Source organism: Schistocerca gregaria, chromosome 1, assembly GCF_023897955.1.
Source record: "Schistocerca gregaria isolate iqSchGreg1 chromosome 1, iqSchGreg1.2, whole genome shotgun sequence".
Lineage (NCBI taxonomy): Eukaryota > Metazoa > Arthropoda > Insecta > Orthoptera > Acrididae > Schistocerca > Schistocerca gregaria.
In genome coordinates, this window is record NC_064920.1 from 298,789,907 (window position 1) to 298,808,134 (window position 18,228).

Sequence of the window (18,228 nt, forward strand, 5' to 3'; positions counted from 1 at the left end):
GGAAGGATAGATTAGCTGATTTAATTGTAGGTCGTCTAAAGGGGGCCACTAGCACTCAAGGCAAAACCCCTGTGACCCGAAAGGGCATAGGGGCACCTTTTTTAGGTTGAACAAGATATCCAGACAGGCAGCTCTTAAAGGTAAAAAAATAAATGGTTCGAATAAAGGTAGAGGAAACAGTTGTGTTAATATATTTCACCAAAATATCAGGGGATTAAGGAACAAAATAGACGAACTAATAATTTGTTTTGAGAATATTAAAAATACAACAGAAGTTGATGTACTGTGCCTGTCTGAACATCATATAACTACACAAATGGAAAATGTAAATATTAATGGGTATAAACTAGCAACTTATTTTTGTAGAGACAACATGGAGAAAGGAGGAGCTGCCATTTATGTTAAGGGGGAACATAGTGCGCTTGTGAGCTTAAATTGGGCAGTGGTAAATTCATAATTGTGACTGTGTATAGGTCCCCACTTGGAAATTTTCAAATGTTTCTTAAAAACCTAGATCTCTTGCTGCATTATCTGTCAGAAAAGGGAAAACACATTATCATTTGTGGAGATTTTAACATAGATTTTCTTAAACACTCAAGCAAGAAGAACGACCTTGAACTATTACTTTGCTCTTACAATCTGACATCAGTCATTGATTTTCCTACTCGTATTGTACAAGACAGTAGCACCCTGATAGATAACATTTTCATAGACCAAGATAAAGTAAAAGAAGTAAGCACCTATCCTATTAAGAACGGGTTTTCTGATCACGATGCACAGTTACTTTCAATTCATGACTTTGCTCCATACAGTAATGTGAAAAAAACAAACAAAATAATACGCCCAATTAACCATATAACAATTCAACAATTTAAGGAAAGCTTGAAAAGGGTAGACTGGGAGGATGTTTATCGGGAACCTGATGCGAATGTTAAATTTAACTTATTCCATGATAAACTTGTGGGTATATTTGAAAACAGTTTTCCTAAGAAATTAGTGAATCATAATTCAAATAAACTTGATAAAAAACCATGGCTGACTAAAGGGATTAAAATTTCTTGTAGCCGGAAATGGGAACTATACCAAGACACTAGAATAAGTCGAGATGAAGAAAAGCTCAACCATTATAAGAAATATTGTAATATATTAAGGAAAGTTATAAAAAAAAAAAATCCAGAAGTATGTGTATCAAGTCTGAGATTAGCACCTCTGATGACAAAGTTAAAACAATATGGAATATAGTTAAAAGGGAAACAGGGCAACCAAGGTCACAGGACAACACGGTATTACTGTTAAGCACAAAGAAAAGCTTATAAATTAAAAATCACAGGTTGAAAATATTTTTAATAATCATTTTATAAATGTAGTGGAAAATATAGGCACCAGCTGCTCACCAGATAGGGCAGAACTCTATATGAAAGAGGCATTCCCGGTGCAAACAAATGAAATTGAAATCCTACCCACCTCACCGTCTGAAATTAAGAAAATAATAAATTCACTTAAGAATAAAAACTCACATGGAACTGATGGTATCTCCAATAGAATACTAAAATCTTGTCCACACCTGATAAGTCGAGTTCTTAGCCACATATGTAATAGCTCATTGAATCAGGGAATATTTCCTGACAGATTGAAATATGCCATAGTTAAACCCTTGTATAAAAAAAGGTGACAAGACAGACGTCAACAATTATCGTCCTATTTCACTTCTGACATCCTTCTCAAAAGTGTTTGAAAAAAGTAATGTACTCAAGAGTAACTTTACACATTAGTGAGAATAACGTTCTAACAAAATGTCAGTTCGGTTTTCAGAAAGGTGTTTCAACAGATAGTGCTATACACGCTTTCACTGATCAAATTTTAAATGCTCTGGATAGTAGAACATCACCAATTGGGATTTTCTGTGATCTCTCTAAGGCTTTTGATTGTGTGGATCATGAAATCCTCTTAGATAAGCTGAAGTACTATGGAATGAATGGTTCAGTACACAGATGGTTCACTTCATATTTAACTGGTAGAATGCAGAAGGTTGAAACAGTAAACCCACATAGTACACAAAGGGCAGCAGATTATTCAGACTGGGGATGTATCAAGAATGGGGTACCACAGGGTTCTGTCTTGGGGCCTTTATTGTTTTTAATATATGTTAATGACTTGCCTAATTATATTCATGAAGATGCAAACTTGGTTCTCTTTGCAGATGACACAAGTATTGTAATCAAGCCTAAAAAGCAAGAATCAGCTGAGGAAAATGCAAATAATGTTTTTCAAAGAGTTATTAGGTGTTTTTCCGCAAATGGACTTTCATTGAACTTTGAAAAAACACTGTACATACAGTTCAGTACAGGGAAAAGCAAAACACCGGAAATAAATATAGAGTGTGGGGGAAAATCTTTAGCTAAAGCAGATTGTTCAAAATTTCTGGGTGTCTATATTGATCAGAATTTAAACTGGAAGACACACATTGACAATCTACTGAAACGATTGAGCTCAGCTACCTATGCTATTAGTGTCATTGCAAACTTTGGAGACAAGCACATCAGTAAGTTAGCTTACCATGCATATTTTCATTTGTTGTTTTCTTACGGAATCGTCTTTTGGGGCAATTCATCACTATGAAAGAAGGTATTTATTGCACAAAAATGTGTTATCAGAATAATGTCTGGGGCTCATCCAAGATCATCTTGTAGACAATTATTTAAAGAATTAGGGATATTGCCAGTAGCTTCACAATATATATACAGCCTAATGAAATTTGTTGTTAGTAACCCAGATCACTTCAAAATTAATAGCACAGTCCACAGCTACAATGCTAGGAGACAGGGTGACCTTCACTACCGTTCATTGAATTTGACATTGGCACAAAAGGGGGTGAATTATACTGCCACAAAGATTTTTGATCAATTGCCAAACAATATCAAAAGTCTGACAGACAACCAATCGGCATTCAAAAGTAAGTTAAGGGAATCCCTGAATGACAACTCCTTCTACTCCATAGATGAATTTTTAGACATAGGCCAAAGAAATACAGTAAGCATTAACAATTGTACCGTATATAAGACTAACAATGATTATTTGGGATAAATGAATCTTGTGTACTTTGACACGTTCCACATCATTACGAAAGAATTGTGTTCATGATCCATGGAACAAGTAATATAACTAACTAATAAAAAATTCCACTGGAATTTTATATGTTCCTTCTGCATTGTTTGATCACCAGTCTTCAAAAGCTTTATTAAGCTCTGACTCTATGTCCTCCATGCTAACAACCATTTCATCTTCCATCACATTATCAGACAGTGCCACTACTTCGTAGAGGCTCCCACTGTACTCGTTCCACTTATCTCTTTTTTCTCTGTGTTGAACATTAGAATTTCTTTTACAAGTTAATGTCCATCATTTTAAAATCACCTAAAACTATTTTTACTTTTTATATGCTAAATCAGTCCACCTGATGACCATTTCCTTTTTGATTTCCTCACATTTTTCCTACTGTCGTTTCACTTAGCTCCCCTGCACTTCCTATTGATTTTATTCATAAACGATGTATACTGCTGAATTTTTTTCTCTTTTCCTGAACATTTTAAAATTCCTTTCTTGTGTGTGATCAATTGAAGTACTCCTTCTGTTAACCAGAATTTCTTTTCCTCCTCAGCTGAACTATCTACTAAGGTATTCATTACTGAAGTATAAGTCGCCTGTCAGGGCTGGTAATCTAGTAGTAAAGCACATGTCTGGTAACCCAGAGGTAGCAGGGTCAAATCCCAGTTGGATCATGCAATATTTCAGTCCACCTTCAGCACAGATTTCATCTCTCAATAATGAGAAGATTTACTACGAATAATATACCATTCAGATTGCACATTAAACTGCAAGTTCACCGGCCGGAGTGGCCGTGCAGTTCTAGGCGCTACAGTCTGGAGTCGAGCGGCCGCTACAGTCGCAGGTTCGAATCCTGCCTCGGGCATGGATGTGTGTGATGTCCTTAGGTTAGTTAGGTTTAATTAGTTCTAAGTTCTAGGCGACTGATGACCTCAGAAGTTAAGTCGCATAGTGCTCAGAGCCATTTGAACCATTTTTTTTAAACTGCACGTTCCTCTTCTCTGGCAAGAGTATTGGGGTAGGTTAGAAATATGTGTCACTGAGATGGTGTCCAGTTGAAAGACTTGCAACTTTCTGTTGATACAGGGAATTATTACTATTATCCATTACCTCAGGATGAACATCATTTCTCAGTATTTCTGTGTCCTACTTCCTTGTATCGTAAAGCTTCTTGAAGATCATCTTAAGTTTCAGCCAACTCTTTTCACCATAGTTAACTTCTAATCTGAGTTCATCTGCTTCTAGGTATGCCTTACAATCTAATATTTGCTTTTGGAATATCTGTGTCGCCATGATGTAATCCAGATGGTAATCCAGTGTCAAAGCACCTCTCCTCCTCTTGTGATTTTTGAACAGTGTATTTTCTACTACCAACTACAATCTAATATTTGCTTTTGGAATATCTGTGTCGCCATGATGTAATCCAGATGGTAATCCAGTGTCAAAGCACCTCTCCTCCTCTTGTGATTTTTGAACAGTGTATTTTCTACTACCAACTACAATCTAATATTTGCTTTTGGAATATCTGTGTCGCCATGATGTAATCCAGATGGTAATCCAGTGTCAAAGCACCTCTCCTCCTCTTGTGATTTTTGAACAGTGTATTTTCTACTACCAACTAATACTTATTGCAGAACTCAAGGAATCTTATAAGTCTGTCTCCCTCCTATTATAGTGTTCCAATCCCCCTTGATTATCAGATTTTAATTTCCCTTTAAATACTGAATTACACATTTGTCTCGCTATAAACCCTTTGTTTCATCGTCTTGTGTTTCTGACATTGACATGTATACCTAAACTATAATTATTGGCATTCGTTTGATTTTGATTCTGATCAGAACAACCCTATCACATCTGTTTCCACTAAGTAACTTTTTGTCCTTCCTTCCTGTTCACATCAAATCCTAGTCCCATTATTTTATTTTCTGCATTTCTTGATATTATCCTGTATTTGTCCAACCATACATTTTATTCTTTTCTGTCAATTTCACTGACCTTTGCTACATCTACTTTCTGCCTAATCATTTCCATTTTTATATTTTCTAGTCTCAGACTACTCCATGCCTTGACTCGAAGAATGCAACCTTTTTGTTGTTTCTTTTTTTTTCGAAGTATTTTCTCATAGTCACCTCCATCTTGGCACTGCCCTCTCAAGAGATCTGAATGGGGAACTAGCGTGAATCTTTTGCCAGTAGAGGGATTACTATGATACTTTTTCAGTTACAGATCACATTCCCTGCTGATACACAATACAAATTTCCATAGATTTTTGGATCCCCATGCCATTGACCATTGCTGATTCTCCTGGCTGTGGGGTACTTTCGCACCTGGAGGGCAACTGGGTACTCTGAAACTGTGTCTGCTCCTTCTCCCTCTACTGACAATGTTATTGGCAGAAGGAGAACTGTAAGGTGTCCCTACATGGATAAGGTGTGTGCTAGCCAGGTAGCTGACTGTGTGGGATGCACACAAAAGTTTTTTAGATTAGGTGACTCTCCATCCAATCCAGATAACCATGTAGTAAACTCAAAACTATCGGTGCAAGATCAAAATAAATGCCTTCCTCAGGTGACAGTATTAAAATCCTAGTGGTTAACTGCTGAAGCATTCACAACAATGAGCCAGAGTTCAAAGTGTTGGTGTGAAGCTCACTAAGTACAAGGTGTAGAAAGCATGTTGAAATTTGAACTAATACCAGTGAGATGTTTGGGGAAAATTTAAGTGTATATCGAAAGGAGGAAGTATTGAATAGGATTGAGGAGAAGAGAAGTTTGTGGCACAACTTGACCAGAAGAAGGGATTGGTTGGTAGGACATGTCCTGAGGCATCAAGGGATCACCAATTTAGTATTGGAGGGCAGCGTGGAGGGTACAAATCGTAGAGGGAGACCAAGAGATGAATACACTAAGCAGATTCAGAAGGATGTAGGTTGCAGTAGGTACTGGGAGATGAAGAAGCTTGCACAGGATAGAGTAGCATGGAGAGCTGCATCAAACCAGTCTCTGGACTGAGGACCACAACAACAACAACATCGAAACGATAGGTTAATGTAAATGGAGGTGATGTATTTGTTGGAAAAAGGAACTCAAACCCACTGAAATAGAAACTGAAGCTGCATGTGAGTTTTTTTGGGCAAGACTTAGTATCAGGGGTGGTCATAAAATTGTAATAGGATCCTGCTATCACAAAACAGACTCTTCTCCTGGTGTAACCGAAAAGTTTACAGAAAACCTCAGTTTGTTTGTACTTAAGTTTCCCAATCATACTGTAATCATCAGTGGTGACTTTAATCATCCTACAATCAATTGGGAAAATTACAGTTTTGTTAGTGGTGGGCACGCTAAGACATACTGTAAAATATTACCACACGCCTTCTCTGAAAACTACCAAGAGCAGATTATTTGGAACCTCATTTATGATGGAAGTATACTGGATCTAATGGCAACTAAGGATGTCCACATCGAAATTGGCATCAATGATTATGATGCGATTGTGGCAACAATGATTACCAATGTACAAAGGACAACTACAACAAGCAGTAGATAAAAAATCAGTAGTGTCTTATATCAGTGAGGAACTTGAAACTTTCAACACAGGGCAGGCACATGTAGAGGATAACTGACTACGCAATGGACAAATATGTATCCAGTAGAACAGATATAATGGGAGGAACACTCAATGGTAAAGTCCCTGTAAAGAAACTTCTAAAGAAACAGAGGCTATTATATAACAGGTGTAAAACAAAGCACAGGACTATAGATAGGGAGCTGCTGAATGAAACTTGTTTGGCTGTCAAGAGGGAAATGCACTAAGCCTTCAATAGCTATCACAACATAATATTGGCAAATGATATTTCAGAAAATCCAAAGACATTCTGGTCATATGTAAAGGCTGTAAGTGGCACCAAAGCTAGTGTCCAGTCTCTAGCAAATGAGACAGGAACAGAAATTGAGGGTAGCAATGCGAAAGCTGAAATGCTTAACTTTGTTCTTAAATGTTCCTTTATAAAGGAAAACCCAGGAGAATTGCTACAATCTGATCCTCATACCACTGAAAAGAAGAGTGAAATCAGTATTAGTGTCAGTGGTATTGAGAGACAGCTGGAATCTTTAAAATTGAACAAAGCTCCTGGGCCCCGTGGAATTCCTATCAGATTCTATATTAAAGTTGCAGCTAGTTAGCCCCTCTTCTGACTATAATCTATCGTAGAGCACCTGAACAAAAAACCGTGCCCGTCAGTTGGAAAAAACCACAGGTAACATCCGTCTACAAGAAGAAAAGTAGCAGTGATCCACAAAACTACTGTCCGATGTCATTTACATCGATTTGTTATAGAATCTTCTAGAACATATTCTGAATTCAAACATATTAAGGTATCTTGAATAGAATGCCAACCAGAATGGATTGTGAAAACACTGATCATGTGAATCCCAACTTGCACTTCTCTCACATGACAGAGTGAAAGATTTGCATCAAGGAAGTCAGACAGATACAGTATTTCTTGATTTTTGAAAAGCATTTGACTCAGTACTGCACCTGTGCTTTTTGTCAAAAGTTTGATTGTACAGTGTATCAAGTGAAATTTGTGACTGGATCGAGGACTTTTTGGTAGGGAAGACAAAGCATGTTATCTTCAATGCAGATGTAACTCTTAGTGTGTCCCTGGGAAGTGTGTGGGGAACTTCATTGTTCATGTTGCATATAAATGAGGGGAACTTTGTTGTTCATGTTGTATATAAATGACCTTGCAAACAATATTAATTAGTAACCTCAGACTTTTTGCAGATGATGCAGTTAACTATAATGAAGTACAGTCTGAAAGAAGCTGCAGAAATATTCACTCACCAAGTGGCGGAAGAACACACATAAAAGACTGTTGAGATTGGTGAGCTTTCGGAGCCAGTGGCTCCTTCTTCAGGCAGAAGGGTTGAAGGGGAAGGAAGAAGGGTGAAGGAAAAGGACTGGGGAGATGTAGGAAAAGGGTTAGATTTTGGGAAAGTCACCCAGAGATGCGGGTCAGTTGAGACTTACCATACGGAATGAGAAAGAAAGACTCTTTTTTTTTTACTTCTCATCCCATACATAAGTTTCCCCTGACCTACGGGAATCTACCTCTTTTCCTAGACCTCTCCAGTCTGTTTCCTTCACTCTTCTACCTTTCCCTTCAAACCTTCTGCCTGATGGAGGAGCCACTGGCTCCTAAAGCTTGCCAGTCACAGCAGTCTTTTATATGTGCGTTCTGCCACCACTTCGTGAGCCGATATTTTATCTATCCAATTAAATAATTTCATCAATAATTGACTGTTTTTGTAGTGTAACTATTCAGTCAGATCCTGATTACATTTCAAAGAGGTGCAAAGATTGGCAACTTGCTTAAATGTTCAGAAATGTAAAATTGTGTACTTCACAAAACTAAAAAATGTAATATCCTATGACTACAATATCAACTGCAGGCGGTGCTCACATAGGTACCAATGATACATGCTGCTTTGGATCAGAAGGGATTCTCTGTGGTTCCAAGCAACTAACACAAGTGGTAAAGGCTGCAGGACTTGCTTGCGAGATGAAAGCAGAGCTCAATATTTGCAGCCTAGTCAACGGGATTGATAGTGGACCTCTGGTACAGAGCTGAGTGGAGGGTATGCATCAGAGGTTCAGATGTTTCTTTGACCATCTAAGCTAAAGATTCCTCAATTTTTTTCCATAGTGTGGTTGGGTTTCAGGTTCTGCTGAATAGGTCAGGAGTCCACTAAAAGCAAGAGACCACTCACTACGTGGATAGCTGGGACTGTGTGGAATGGGCAAGGTGGCTTTTTAGGTTAAAGTCTTGAGGAAACTAAAAAAAAACGCTTCAGTCTCAAAATGGTGCAGATCAAAAACATGAGGAATGTAGACACACGAACCTTCAGCATAACAGTTATAAATTGTCATAGCTGTGTTGGGAAAATACCAGAGCTCCTCTCCGAGGGACACCACCTTGAAGTAGCATTGTCCTTGTGGGTGGGGAGGCTTGTGAGTTCGTGTGAAGCTGAGGGCTGCGGGAACCTACGGTCGCTAAGGTCTTGTCTGTTGGACCAGATTAAATGTGTCCCACAATGACCTGCCATCCTACATCCATTCCTTATCCTTTCCCAACTCCTCAATACCCAACCCACAGTGTGATGGGATCTGCACCGAGGGGTGAGTGGTACATGGGAATATGTGTCGTGAACAGAGCCTCAGGGATACCGGGCGACTTCCCTGAGTAATTAGCCTTGCACAGCCTGGGGTTTCCATGGTGTGGACCGATTAGATCCCCAACTCTCGTGGAATCAAAATGGACATGAAAGAAAATAGCAGTACTGAGGGGCAAGTTGAGACCTCAGACACCCAAACACTGGGGCTGGAACCAATGGAAAATATCCCCTCAGCTGAACAGGAAGACAGACCTGTTCAAGGATGGGAATGGTTACTAAGAAGTTGGACCAGATTAAGATCAAAGACTTGTCTGGGGCTCAGAGGAGGAAACTTCTTAGAGAACAAAAGCTAAAGAAGAGAAAAGAGTGGCTTTCTAAACAAAATTGGAGGGAACTAAAAGTGGTTGAGCTTAAGACCTCCAACAAAAGACTGTCCCAGGGCAAAGGGGGTGTACAAACCCCTTCTACGTTGAGGGCAGGCAGTAAGAGAACAAGGGAGGAATCTAAGAATCTCACTTCTCAAGATAACTGTATCCAGAGAAAGCCCAAGCAAGAAATAGGGAAAAAGTCCAAAAAGATGTGTGGTGCCTGCTCATCTAGTTATGATTCAACTTGCTCATATCAGTGCGTGGCAGCACCACCTTGTGAACATACCTATTATAATCCCAGAGTAGAGGATTATGGTTCATTTGTATGCTCACTTGACTCCACTCTCAGGACACTTCTTACTTGTCTGGACTTGGCCTAGCTATGTACATGGACTTTGTACGGAACTAATGATCGGTGTTCTTATTAAAACAATTAGGTCATTCTCCACACAGTTATTTGTGGGCGTCACTGCACTAAATGCAAATATGTTGATGACACTGTCTTTGTCAGTATCTTCAGTTCCATGTCAAATGACCTATAAACTTCATGTATGCTATGCAGTCAACATATTTATCATTTATGTTTAAAGCAACAGAGTTACTTTTCCTCTTTTAACAGAAATTCTTGATTTTTGTTTTCATTTTGTTCAGTGTTAATTTACTACATACTGCCCAATTGTACATCTCTGTTAGGCCTTTTTTATTTTCACGACTATGAGTTTTGGTGTTTTACTAGTGACTATAATGTTTTAACAGCAAAGAGAATTTTTCCCAGATGTCTTATTTTGTCTGGAAAATTATTGGTACCTATTAGGAACAGAATTGGTCCTGATATACTTACCTGAAGGAAAACCTATGTTAACAATGGTTTCTGTAAATATTTAATATCAACTGAATGTGGCCTCTCCTTATCTGCTGCATCATTTTCCTGGTATGACTGGAACCACTCGTTAGCTTCTTTTCTTATACAAAAGGTGTTCAAAAAGTTTTGCACAGTCGTCTATAATTTTTTTATTTTTTGCCGGAAGAGAATGTCAACATACCTGGAAAATTTAGCTTTAAGTTGGTATATAAAAGTATTTTCTTTTATTTACAGGTGAGCCATAGTGGACCATGAAATAGATTTCAGGTTGCGACAATGGTCGGTGATTGAGTTCCTCTTCAAGACCGGTGATGACTCTGCCACATCGATTCACAGGAAGTTGCTCCCTGTTTATGGGGAGGACACAGTGGATCACAGCAGTATCCAGTGGTGGTTGCAGAGGTTTAAAGAAGGTGATTTCTCTCTAATGGATGATCAACAATGGGGTAGACCATCAACGGCAGTGAGTGATGTGAATAAGGAGAGTAATGATCAAACTATCCAAAATGACAAATGTGTGACGACACAACAGATTGCTGAAATGACTCAGTTGTCATTGGGTAGTGTGGTAACACTGGTAAATATCTGTGCATGTTGGGTGGCTAGGTTACTGACAAGATAAATGAAAACAATGAGGAAGACTGTGTGCGAGAGTCTGAGAAATAGCTCTCAGAGCAAAACACCCTGTGCTAAGTTTTTTTTTACCAGCTGATCAATTTGCTCTCTTCATCTTAGCTGGCTATCTAGCTGGATGCCTAGGAATTTTGTATGTCTGGTTTCATAAATCTTTTGGTTGTTGATCTCCATTTCTGGAGCTTAGAGCTTTTTATTTACTTTCTGAAACTGTATAACGTTAGTTTTTGAAAATTTTAGGGTTAGGCTACTTGCTGTGAACCATTTGTGTATTTGGATAGTGGCTGTCAGCACTGTATCCTGTACAGCAGAGTTGGGGACCCTTGATCAGAATGTTCATGTCATCCACAAATATGACTATTTTTGCTCTGTCATTAATTGTAAATGGTAGATTATTAATATAGATCAGAAAAATCAGTGGCCCAAGGATCAAGCCCTGGGGGATTCCATATTTTATGTTTCCTCAGTCTGATTTTACCGTTACACATGCTTCCACTGTGATAACTCTTTGCTTTTTGTTGTGTAGAAAAGATTGTAGCCACTTTAAAGATTTGTCTTTGACACCTTAGTGTGGAAGCTTTTTTAGCAACGTGTTATGATCTACACAGTCGAAAGCTTTAGCAAGGTAACAAAAAATTGGACACCTTCTGAGATTTGATTCACCTAGAGTTTCATCCGTTAGGCTCAATATAGCTCTCTCTGTGGATAATCCCTTATGAAAGGCAAACAGTGCAAATGTCAGTAAGCCATTTAGTGTCATATGGCCATAAATCCTACCAAAACTACTCACGCAGACACCACACACTGGCAGCCAAAAGATGGGCCAATAATTGGATGGTGGGGCCAATAATTGGATGGTACATTCCTTGCCCCACTTTTGTGGATTGGCATCACTGTTGCATTTTTCAGTCTGCCTGGAAATGTCCCAGTTTTCATTGACTGGTTACATAAATGTGTCTGATTAAGTCACATATTCCATCATGTCCAGAACATCCAGAGCTTTTAAGTAATTTTATGATTTTTTTCAATTTCTTTGTGAGATGTAAGATTCTGCTGTACTTTAGTTTTAATAGTAGAATACTCTAACAGAGAATTGAGGATTCTGTGTAAAGTTCTTCAGTACTTGTCCTTACAATTCTTTTATTTTCCTGTTACTTGTTAAGTGTGCCCTCCAGTGCTGGACATTCTATCTTCTGTGTACCATCCCACTGCATAAAACTCTAAGCTAACTAAGACACTTTTTTAGGCAGGGGAACCTTTGCTAGTTCTTTTACTGACGGCAACAGGGATTTGATCATGTGTGACCTCATCGCAGCCATCAATGCTCTTACTAATTGGCTCCCAGTTCTTTCTTGTGTTTTTATTTAAAACAAGATTAGATTTTAATGCTTGGTTAGTGCTGAAAACATCTCAGCCAAAAGTAGTGTGTATTTGAGGATTCAGTAATGACTGGTATAACATTGCAAAATTGAACATTTTGTTTATCAGCTTATCACATCATGCTGAGAGCTTCTAACAGTTAATTTCCTGATCGGTAATTTCTGCAAATGTGTAAGACTGCCTCCATTGTTTTGAGCAGTAACACATTCATGAGTGGATACTTAAGCTCCTACATATGTTGCTGAGCTTTAAATTTGCTACAGTCAAGTGCCAGCCTTGGAGCTGCATCATATGATACACAACCATGGTGTAGGTGTAGGTACAAACTTAATTACAACATTACTTGTCTGTCATGCACCAAAGTTTCAGACGTACTTCCTACAGAAGTCAAATATACTACTGACATCTTGGAAAGAGCACAGCTGCTGATTATTGTGAGTTGTCTGTTGGTATTCTGAAGTTTACTGTTGGGAAATGTATGAGCACTTGTCAAAACTCTGCTTACTCTATTGAAAGTACAACAATCCCAGCCTCATGGAACACAGCAATACTAATACTGCACTTCAAAAAAGGAAGCATTCAAAACATAAAAAAACTACTGCACCATAAGCCATATCAGTGTTTTGTACAAAGTTTTTACAAAAAGATTGGTAGATCACATCAGTCCTACCCTTGACACAGCTCAACCCACTGAGCAAGCTAGATCCCATAGCAGCTGCAGCACTCTACACTATTTTTGTTCTCTATGAAGTGATAAGCAGAGTAAACTGGGGTTGAGGAAAACCTGGGTATTTTTTTAAAACCAACCCAGTGAATAAAATTGTATTTTATTGTTGTACTGATGATTAAACAGTTCCGTTTCAATTCCTATGATTACACTATTCAAAACACTAACCCATTCTGATAACTGTTTAGTGCAGCACTGCATCCATTAGGAGGAACTTCTCCACCTATGGCCTTATTTGGTCAAAAGTACGAAATAATTTGGGATAGAAAAGACCTGAGAAATTAGTGAAGAACTATAAATTAAGGCATGCTACCAAAATATAGTAAGTTTTATTTCAGTCATTACGATTCTATATCAAGTTAAAAGTTTTCTTTTATGTGGAAGTGTAAATGTCATTTAGCTGTGTTTCTTGCATGTCAAGAAATGTTGGGTCACAATATTAATAAAATAAATTCTTGAGACAGTACATAGTTGCCTTCAATAAATGTGATGGCGTTTTTAAAGTTGTGGAAGGCTAACTAACATTTAGTATGTTAATTAAATATAAGTAATTAAATAGTTTTTTTAATTTTTTTAAGTTCTTGAATATGACGTTACTGAAAAGGGGGTCATGAACAATTCATCGGTATGAAATATGGATGAAATACTAGCAGACGCTCTAACCTAACCGCAAATAACATTGCATGCAAAAAATAAAAACTCTCAGTGTTTCCTTTCTAACAAGAGGCCAACGAGGATTTCCCGAGAGTCTCCCCAAATAAATCAACACGTCACGGATAAAAGTCAGCGCCTAGTATCAGTAGGTTCAACGCATTTCTTCAAATATCCGAAAGCCATCAGGATACGAACATCAACTATTATCCGCAACAAAAACATTCGAGCGCCGTACAACGTATGATTCGTGGCAGAAAACAATATGAGGCATTCAATTAAATTTTGATACAAGTATACAAATACAGTAATGTATGTTTACAAACAAACTCACGTGCGTCAACTGTCACACTATATGTGCATCCAAAGTCTTACAGTCTCTCCAGAGTTGACTATGAACTTGAAATTAGGATCATCGACACAGGCTGATCTCACCAGTGTACAACACAACAGAGCAGATTGTTGTAGTTTCAGCTTTGTTGCATGTGGAAGACAAGTATAATCGATATTGTGCTTACAATTATAAGACGTTTGCGCGTGACATCTTCCATAATGATAGTATCTATGGTCGAAGAATAGGATAGCCTGTCTGGGGCAAGCTTTGGACACATGTTGTTGTTATTGTGTACACTATACAGTATACAGAGTCTGTTCGGGATAGCGAGGAATTGGTGGTAGGCGGGAAATTAGTTTTGATTGCATAGTTTAATATGTTTGTTCCCGGAAGAAGTTGGAGTGTGTAATTTTCGTTATTTGCATGTCAACACAAGCTTGCATAACTCGAGAGCGTTCGTATACAACGTCGTTTAAGTAACAACCTAGTAACTGGGTGTTGATATTTACACGTTGTGCTGGCATGGCATGTCCTGACATTATTGCCAACAAAATATTAGACTCAAATATCCCTTTCTATTTTTGGGGCTTCCTTCGGGTGCCTTTTCTGTAACGACTACCTCGTCGGTGGGATTTTAAACTCGAATTTTTCACCTCTCCTTGTAAAAGAACGTCCAGTAAAGCGCAGTGGTGTTCAAAACTATCATCCTGTGGATCTCTGCTTACTACAATTTCTTGCTCTTCAGTCAGGTAAAACAATCGTCCAGATGACGATCGTATACACCTAGCCCGGTCCCTTGTAAAAATCAAGTTTATAAGCAAACCACCAGTGTTATAGATTGGACTTATTTGTTTTAACAAAGTATCAACAATCAACATCCTGTATTTCTATGAAAAAAATGTGCCCAGTTTTTGTTATGAAGTTTTAAGTTATATTTAATATTATTATTATTAATATTAATTTATAAAATTTTCGGATTAGGATAGTGTATTTATTTATTTATTTAGCGCCTGTATTATCACATTCATGGTATTGGATTTGTCAAAGTACAGAACAGTATAAAATATTACAAATTTAAATCATGTACCAAAGCTTAACATTGGTATCAACACATCTTTATAACAGAAACATTATTCTGCTTGCGTACACACAGGCAGAAGAAAAGCTTGTGAAACCCCTTTGTTGATTTTACTAAAACTATTAAATACCAGTACTTTCGTTAACTGGGTATAGTAACATACATCACAAAACCTAGGTGCATAATTACATACATACATACAAGGATGAAAGAAGTTTGGTTTTATCAAGTTGTGGTTGATAATTATGGATTTTAGTTTATAGAGTTATGAAATAGACCTACAGATTTGAGCAATATTCCAGGTATTCGTTAATGCTGTAGAAGCTGTTGTTTATTATTAGATTTTTTTAGTTCTTTTTTGAATGTATTACTGTTTGGTATTCTTTGTGCTATCTGGCAATGCAGTGTACTAAATTTTTGGTTTGTAAACAGTGCTGTCCTGATATATTGATTGTCTGTGTACATCCCTATGATAGTCATCCTTGTTACTTGTTTGATAATGATGGATCTCACTATTCAACGCTGAAACTTAATGGTTTTTAATTAAGCATATCCTTTCAAATATAAATATAGATGGTAAAGTCATGATTTTTAATTCCTTGAATATACCTCTACGTGGTGGTCTGTAAACAAAATCGCTTATTAATCTTAAAGCTTTCTTTTGGAGCTTAAAAGACTGCTTTACAAAAGAGGTATTTCCCCAAAATACTATTCCATACCTCAGTAGACTAAGCATGTATGCGTAATAAGATCTTAACACTGTTCCGGTATTGCAGCAATCTTTAAGCACACTTAATATGTAACAGTACTTGGTTAATCTTTTGTTAAGCATTTCTACATGTTTTTCCTATCTTAGATGCTCATCTACCCATAATCCTAAAAATTTTATGTGATTCTTTTGCTGGATTTGGCTATTCAGTGATGAGAATTTTACACTGATCCTATTTTGTTCCTTATATGGCTGGAGTTCATCCATACAGTTTTCTTGTCATTGACAACTAGACAGTTATCTTTAAACCATTTTCCTTCCACGTCTGCAGTTAATTTTTTGCTTCATCTCATAATCATTCTTCCATTTTATGATGAAGCTGGTATCATCAGCAAATAATATGGTATCAGCTGTTGAAAACTGTTGAGGTAGGTCATTAATAAAAATCAAGAATAACAGTGGTCCCAATACCGAGCTTTGGGCCTGAAATTTGTACTCTTTGTTTCCTATCAGTTAAATATGACTTCAACCACTCTTAGGAAATACCACGGACACCATAATTAGGCCTATACAGTTTTAAGAGCAGTAGATTATGACTTATAAGATCAAACGCTTTGGAAAGGTCCAAAAACAACCCACAGATCAGTTCCTTGTCCTCAATAGCTTTGTAGACAAGTTTTAGGAAACTGAAGAGAGCTGTTTGTTTAGATTTGCCTTTTCTGAAAACATTTTGTGGACTTACAAGAATTTTATTTTGGTCTAGTAGGCCTAGCAATCTGCCATACATCATTCTTTCAATTATTCTCGAAAATACAGATAATAATGGTAGAAGACTGAAAGTTCTAATGTCAGACTTGTCACCACTTTCATAGACTGGTGTTACAGTTGACTGATTAAGTTTACTTGGAAACACACCAGTTTCAAAGGAGACATTGATAATGTCCACAATTTGAGAGGCAACATTCTCGGTACTATATTTAACAATTTTGTAAGGGATACCATCAAATCCACAGGTCATTTTACTCATTAGTTTGCTGATAGCCGTTTGTACTCTTTGGGTGTTACGGTATATAGGTACATTTCCTTTCATTTATTGGAGTTGGTACATTTATGTTTGGATTATATTTAGTGATCAGATTTTGGGCTACATTAATATAATGATCATTAAATATATTAGCTGTTAGAAGTGGATCATCAACAATTTCATTTTTGTGTTTTATGGTGATTGTATTACTTGCACTTTCATGTTTGCCTGGATGATTATTAATAACTTTTCGCATAGATTTCATTTTGTTGTTACTCTTTCTGATATATGAATCATTGTGCTTCCTTTTTGCAGCAATTATAGCTTCCCTGTGCTTTTTCCTATAACACTTGACATATGGTTTCAAGATATTATTCTGCTTTGCACACTTATATAGCATTATAAGATTTCCCGATGACTCTTTGATTTCTCTTGTTATCCATGAATGTGATTTTTTGTTTATACCATAGCAGTAGCTTATTTATAATTTGACAAAAACCTGTTGAATGTTATATCTACAGAACTATTGTTTTCCAAGTCCCAACTTACACTTGTTAACATTAGATTACAGACCCTAATGCTGTCATCATTAATTAATCTTCTCTCAATGTATCTCCTATTGTAACTTTTCTTATGAGATTTCTCTAAAGTCAATTTAATTGCTTGATGATCAGAGAAACCTGTATCCAGTACCTCAGATTTAAAGCCACATTTTGATTTGCCAATGAATATTTGGTCTATAGTAATTTCACTTTTGCTGCTGTGTCAGGTGGTATCTTCTACACACATGCCAATATTGTATGTTTTTAGTAGATTAACAACTTTCTACCCCCATTTTTACAGCTGTCCTTAAAATTAACATTGAAATCCCCGAGCACAATTATATATTTTGACTGACTGTTCCGATAGGCCTAGTTCAGTAGATTTTCCAAAATTTCAGAGAATACTTCAAAATTGCCAGGTGGGGACCTATATAAACATGCAATTATAATTTTACTATCTATTAGTTCACATAAACATATTCAAAATCTTTTTCAATATAGCAGTTATTTTTAAATCTAATTTCCTTTGATTTATTACCTGTTTTTATATATACATGTTCCACCCCCTGTGTATGTTTCCCTCCTAAAGCTGCTGGGTCGACAGAAGCGTCCGATCCCACAAGTCGGCTTTGAGCCGTG

General features: G+C 37.3%; 2 protein-coding genes across 8 annotated transcripts in view; one reads left to right on the forward strand and one right to left on the reverse strand.

Moving 5' to 3' along the window:
- The window catches only part of LOC126341927 (putative tRNA (cytidine(32)/guanosine(34)-2'-O)-methyltransferase), a 72,094-nt gene extending 57,772 nt beyond the window's left edge, over positions 1 to 14,322 (reverse strand). Inside the window, exon 1 of one of the 2 annotated variants that reach the window (XM_050001813.1) lies at positions 14,237 to 14,322. Coding sequence is in view for 1 of the 2 variants with exons in the window: in XM_050001812.1 (XP_049857769.1) it covers positions 1,395 to 1,427 (33 nt within the window). In the remaining variant the exon portion in view is untranslated. Of the gene's footprint in view, positions 1 to 1,394; positions 1,463 to 14,236 lie in introns of those variants that run through there. The other variant, XM_050001812.1, reaches the window with a different exon arrangement.
- Positions 13,964 to 18,228, forward strand: part of LOC126341963 (putative tRNA (cytidine(32)/guanosine(34)-2'-O)-methyltransferase) — a 61,888-nt gene continuing 57,623 nt past the window's right edge. For 2 of the 6 annotated variants that reach the window (XM_050001818.1, XM_050001819.1), the window contains exon 1: positions 14,485 to 14,576. The gene's annotated coding sequence lies outside the window, so the exon portion shown is untranslated. Of the gene's footprint in view, positions 14,051 to 14,484; positions 14,986 to 18,228 lie in introns of those variants that run through there. The other 4 variants (XM_050001815.1, XM_050001816.1, XM_050001820.1 and 1 more) reach the window with 3 other exon arrangements.